The 6,235-nt window shown below is 49.5% G+C and overlaps 1 protein-coding gene across 1 annotated transcript; it reads left to right on the forward strand.

Moving 5' to 3' along the window:
* Nucleotides 1-504: 504 nt before the first annotated feature.
* LOC130267013 (inositol 1,4,5-trisphosphate receptor-interacting protein-like 1) lies at nt 505-4,853 on the forward strand. The gene is made up of 2 exons (XM_056516265.1): nt 505-523; nt 759-4,853. Exon 2 carries the CDS (start codon nt 1,088-1,090, stop codon nt 3,014-3,016), a length of 1,929 nt encoding a protein of 642 aa, XP_056372240.1. The 5' UTR covers nt 505-523; nt 759-1,087; the 3' UTR covers nt 3,017-4,853.
* Nucleotides 4,854-6,235: the final 1,382 nt, after the last annotated feature.

Below are 6,235 nucleotides of genomic sequence, written 5' to 3' on the forward strand. Positions count from 1 at the left end.
TTGTCATGAATGGGTGTGCTTGAGATTGCCCAAAAAGAGAAAGAGCTGATCCCAGGTGGTGTGTCAAGGCCAAGGCCTAACGAGTATTTCTTAGATCATACTGCAGCCTGGAAAGCAGCAGAGGAGAGGAGATGCACCACCAATACAGTAATAAATATCAATAATAATAGCAAAAAAAATTCCACCTTGAATAAATAAAAGCAAACACCTGTAAATCGAGAACATCCATGGGTTGTGTCACCCAAATTTATATTTGACAAGGGTTGTGTGGAAGGACACCTGTACCTGCTGTGTAAAGGGGAGCTCTGGGGTTCCCAGGTTCCCAAGGGATGGGTCTGCACTTGGTGTCTGCTGGGGCTTTGGTGCCCAGGGCCATGCTGAGCTCCCTGACCGGGCTGGGGACAGCGGGCGGGGCTGGGCTGTGACAGCTCTGGGGCTGTGACAGCACAGGGCCGTGTCACAATGGGGGCAGCTATAAAAGGCCCCAGCGGGTGCCGCTGCCTCAGTAGAGCCTGGGCAAGCGGTGAGTGCACACGCAGTGAGGGGACGGGGCTGGAGGAGGGCTGGGGCAGCAGCGCCGGCCCCGGGCCGTGTGTTCTGCCCCTGCAGGCAGGGCCAGCCCCTGGCGGGAGCGCCTTGCTCAGGACACGCTGCTTGCTGGGCCCTCTCCTTCCTGCTGCCACGTCCCTGCGGCTCCTGCCCCCACTGCCTGTCCCCATTGCGGCCCCACTGAACCCTCTCTGTGTGTCCTCCTGCAGACCATGGCTGTACTGGCATTGCTGTTCGTGCTCGTGCAAAGCCTGATCCAGTACCCGCAGCCAGCTGGGGATGGGCTGGATGAGGCCGAGCACCGGCGAATGCAGGAGCGTCAGGAGCTGCTGGACCACGAGATGGCTCGGCTGCTGCAGGAGCTGGAGCAGCAGGAGCAGGGCTGGGGAGCCGTGCTCTTTGGTGCTCTGCAGCAGTGGCCATTCTGGGCTCTTGCTGGATTCCTGCTCCTCTTGGGCCTGTGGTTTAGCTGCACAAGAAGGAAACATGATTCAGCAGCAGTGGCAAGGAGCAGAGCTCCCGCAAGACTATATCAGATATGAGAGGACAAGAACAGGAAGGAGTCACTGTTGATTCCAAGGAAGGTGGAGAAAACAGGGATGTGACTGTGGAGGCTGACGACAGCAGCAGTGGATATGACAGAGAAGGAAGTCCTGTGGCTGCAAATGAAGGAGAGGACGATGATGCCATTGACGGCAACAGTGATGTGAAAGTGAAGGAGGACACCAATGTTAAGAGTGGCCTTGACTTAAAGAAAGATGAAGGACGGAGTGAGGGGAATATACCAGGAGACAATACTGCTGAAGGAAATGAAGATGAACCTGGCAATGTTCTTGGAAATATGGAAGGCCTAAATGAAGGAAATGAAGGAGGAAACAAGGATGTGCAGGTGGAGCAAGTCAAGGATGCTGGAAAGGAAGAAGAAGGAGGTGGAAATGAAGAAAAATCTCGCAGTGCAAATATGAAGGCAAGCAACAGTGATGATGTAAATGAAGGTGAAGACAATGTAGATCAAAAGGAAGAATATGCAGATGTGAAGGTGCAGGAAAGCAGTGATGCCAGTGAACAAAGAAACAGTGATTGGACTGGGCAGGAAGATAGCAGTGGTCCTGGGAATCAAGTAGACCACAGTGGTTTTGCTGCAACTGAGGAAGAAAATCAAGAAGTTACAAAAGAGGATAACAGTGCTAGAAACAAGGATGATGTAAATGTGGAGGGAAACCAGAATGAAGATAAAGATGACGAACAAGGTAACGTGGCTGCCAGTGAAAAAGAAGGCAGTGATGGTGGCAAGGAAGAAAGCAGCAGTGGTGGAATTGAGGTCAGAGAAGACACCCTAGATGTGGGCAATGAGGAAGGCATCCTTTTAGTGGATTGCATACAGTGGCCTGTGCAGGATCTGGAGGGAGGTCGCTCAGTGACAGCTGAGCTGATGGAGAGCCTCACGCGGGTCTTTGTGGACAGCGTGAGCAATAGCTTCTACCCGGTGCCTCAGGAAGCCATTGGTGTGGGCAGTGCCTTTGAGGGTTGGATTCCTCAGGAGTGGGATGGGGTGTACCGCGTGCTGGTCCCGCTGAATCCCCCTCCAGGGCACGCCTTCCACCTAGAGCGGAACAGCACAGGGCAGGTGGCAGCAAGGACCTTCAGTGTCCGTGTGGAGCTGGTGTGCACGTGCAAGGGGGAGCAGCTGGGCCAGAAGCTGTTGTGCTTGCTGCACCACTCGCAGGAGGAGCTGCGGCAGGAGCGCAGCCTCCTAGAGACACTCTGCACCGGCTCCTACCTGGACGTGGAGAAAACCTCCCGCTGGTTCTACCAGTTGGTGAGATGCTCGTGGCTGCATGTGCCTCAGTGCTACTCATGGCACTTGGTGTTTCAGCCCTGCAGCCGGTCCTGCCGATTCCAGCTGAGCAGAGGCCAGAGGAGCCTGATGGTGGAGATGCTCTTTGGGGTGCGCCAAGGGGACTCGGACATCTTTGTGAGCAGCCAGCCCGCCGAGGCCAGCTTCACTGAAAGCACAGCGTGGCCTGAGACGTACGCTGTGGCAGAGGTGAAGTTCTTCCGGCACGTCGCCAGACAGGTGCCGTGTGAGAACTTGCACCTGAAATGCCTGCAGGTCTTCACGTGCATCCTGAGGGGCACAGGATTTTCCAGCTCCACCTGGAAGACTGTGGTCATGCACGCGCTGACCATCGTGCCGCTGTCCCGGTGGAGCAGGAGGGAGTTTGTGCTGCGGCTCTGGGACATCATGGGCTACCTGCGCTTCTGCATGCACTGGAGACGCCTGGATCACTTTGTGCTGGGCAACGAGAGGCTTCCTGCAGAGATCAGCTTGCCACCAGCAATGCGAGGGTTTGAGCCACTCAACCTCTTTGAGCACCTGATCCGAGATCCGGCCGCCCACACAGAGGCAATACAAGCTTGTGATCAGCTGCAATTTTGCCTCTGGATGCTGCTCTCCGGCCACTGAGAGGAGTTCCCTGCACAGAGCTTTGCTGGGGGGGCTCACACCCAATGGCAGCCACGTGGACACTGCATTTGTCACTGGCAATCCTGAAGCTGCTTTCCTGCTCCTGTGGAAGGAAGATGCTGCGGCACATGGATTCCTTGTGCACTCGCACATCTGCCTTGCCCTTCACCTTCCAGTCACAACAGTGCTGTTGCGATGTTGCTTATGTCTACATGGCAGAAATTGGCTCCACCTGCACATCCTCATGGAAGACACTGAACTTAATGGAGGCTACTTAGCACACCTTGCAGAGTGAAAAACCTAGCCCATTAGGGAATTCTTGTACTTGTTTAGTAACCTGTACTTTTAATGGTTTTGTAAAGATGTAGTTTATCTCAGTATATGAAAGCGTAGATAATAGTTTTAACTCACTTTTTCATAGGAGAACAGGTAGTCCAAGTTTCTATAGTAGGAATTGTCTTCATTATCATTGCCTCAAAAGGTGCTTTAGGATTGTTAGTGCAAAATTATTTTCCAGTTAGCATTAGTTTCGCCAATTGAGCTACCCTGGTATAGTTGCCCTTCAGTAATATCTACGTATATATGAGTGAAGAAATAATAAAAGGAAAAAAGTTTCTCAAATTGCCTTAAATATGTCCTTATTTTCATTTAACCGACCATTTCTTAAAGAATCTCCATCCAGTGCAGCTACCTTAAAAATGACAAAGTGACTCAAACGGTGATTGTGTCCAGCAGTAACTTCTAGGTATTCCATTTCTGTAGCATTTTAAAGCAGGGCTATTAATTTTGCCTCTTGAATTCAACCAGAAGTCATGATGGTCGAAACAGCTAAAATATTAATTAATCAATCCTCCCACTCTTCTTATAAAAGCTCTCTCTCCTCATTCAGAGCATGTAAAAGAAAGCTGCTGTGGCCCATGTCAGAGAGGGAAGTGTGCTGTGGGGGCAGGAACAAGCAGCTCCCTGTGGGGAGAGCAAGCAGGAACCTCCCAGAGGAGGATGGCTGCCAAGGGAACTTGCTGAGGTCCCTGCCTTTTGCCTCCTTTGCTGGGCAGGCACTGCCCTCACCCTCTGCCTGTGGAAGGAGGAGAACGCCCTCAATCTCTGTGTCTCTGAGCTCACGGCCTCAGCACAGCTTGTGTGGCCTCTGGAGCAATGCTTGGAGTCAGGGAGAAGCACGGCCTCCAGGCTTCTTGCTGCACAATCCACCCAGGGCTGGATTTGCCAGGGCCAGAGTTACTGCAGGTGGTTAAAGTGCGGGTCTGGCCGTGAGTTTTGATGCAAGTGCAAGTGCTGTGTGTGAGGCCATGCTGAGGGAGTGCTGAACATGCAGCTGTTCAGTGCTGCCACCGAAACACTCCCATCGAACTCTGAACTGGAGGGCAGTGTGCAGTAACACCAGGAGATAAAGTGAAAGCAATGTTCAGTAACAGCAAGCATAGCCAAATGATCTGGATGTATTTCTGTTGCTGTTCCTTTAGGCCTTGGAAACAGGAGGCAGCACTGATGAAGTAAGTGAGCAAGTCCACCTGGTTGGTATTGCACTGTCAATTCCTTTGTACTGTCAATTCTTCTTTGGGAGTACCTCACCCTGCTCTGTGTGTCTCCAAAGTCTGTTAATATTGATTTTCTGGTCGACGCCATCTGGCTCTGGTATTGCACCAGAGATGTTCATGCTGCTGCAGTTCAAGGTCTCTCATCTTTTGCACAAAAGTCCTGTCCCCTTTGCTATGGACACTGCACTCCTTAGGAAGCTGACAAATACATTTGAACATAGTGAGAGAAATGTTAAAGTGGAAGTGTGGCGAAGATGCGTTACCAATTTAAGAACATCTTTCCTGTGGAGCTGCTGCAGACCAAATGTAGCAAGCGTAGCAATGTGGAAGCAAGGCACACAGACCTGCTCACACGTCTGAAGATCGTTTTATTGTAGCAAACCAGGTCTTTACCATAACGGAACTTAACGGAACCTTAACAGAGCTTAACTGAAACCTGACCCAGGGCAGCTCATTGGCTGCTGCTTGTTGCTCGTGCCTGCCAGCATCCAATCAGATCTCTGTTCACATGGCCCTCCCATCTCCCCAGCCAATCACGGCCTCGCTACCAGCCGGCGCTCACCGACATTCAACCGCCTCTCAACGGCTCCCACCGGCGCCGGGCCTGCAGCTGGGCCCTTCCCAGAGTGCCTCTGGGGACAGAATTCCACTTTAATGTACTTATTTCCTTTATATATTATTTATATTTGTATTTATATTTATTGATTTATGTTTCAGAATTTCATTTTAATATATTTAGTTAGCAAAGGCTGAATGGAGCAAGGCCTGGTGTCAGATGTGCATTCAGAGAAAGCGTGATTGAGTAAAATTAACCACAGCCAGAGAGCTGTCAGTGTGTACCAAGAGTGTCAGAAGAGCTCTAGAATCAGATTCAACTGTCTCTTGGATTTACTGAAGAAAATCCTTTATGGATTGGACACTGAAATCCACAAGAAAATTCAGATTTGCTCCAAGTGTAAAACTAAGTCCTTTCTTTTTCTTCCTGCTTCCTTTATCAGCGAAGCACAAACTGAGTTACAATTTAAAACTGTGTTGTATTCTGTACAGCTGCTACCAGAGAGGATGAGCAGAGGCAGCAGGACAACCTGCTGCTGTCTTCAAGTTTATTATGGAAATATGAAATGTCATAGAATCTTACTAATATAAAAAGATTTTTTTTTCAGGTTCACAATTACCACTCCCTAATTTGAAATAAAACTGAATATGGTCCCACTCTTAAGAATTTTACTGTGCCTGCAAATCCACTGATTCAATGAAAGGGTGGGAAGACTCAGCTTGAAGGGAAAAGAGAGTAACACAGGTTATGAAACTGAATCCTATTGAAATTATTCTTCATGATAGGGTCACACCCAGCCCTTTGTGAATCTAAGCTGAGGTTTCCACCAAATCTGCACCAAATCTCAGGTTTAATTGTTTATGAAAATCTGAATCAGAACTATGCCTTGTGTCATCTAAACCATCATTTCAAACAACCAATGTGACAAAACACTAAGTTCACATAAAAGCAGAGAAATTTTATCTTTTTATCCATCACTGGGATCTCTGTTAGGGTGATGGTAATAACTTCTTCCTAGGGGATCAGTAAAAATATGCAATGAACTTTGCTAATACCCTAGTACGACAAATACTTTGTTTTTAACATTACTGGGAGGCTCCATGAAAG

The sequence above is a fragment of the Oenanthe melanoleuca genome, chromosome 1A (genome assembly GCF_029582105.1).
Source record: "Oenanthe melanoleuca isolate GR-GAL-2019-014 chromosome 1A, OMel1.0, whole genome shotgun sequence".
Lineage (NCBI taxonomy): Eukaryota > Metazoa > Chordata > Aves > Passeriformes > Muscicapidae > Oenanthe > Oenanthe melanoleuca.

Bases quoted from the DNA above. Each gene is read 5' to 3' on its own strand.
- LOC130267013 (XM_056516265.1), top strand. From the start codon at position 1,088: ATGAGAGGACAAGAACAGGAAGGAGTCACTGTTGATTCCAAGGAAGGT.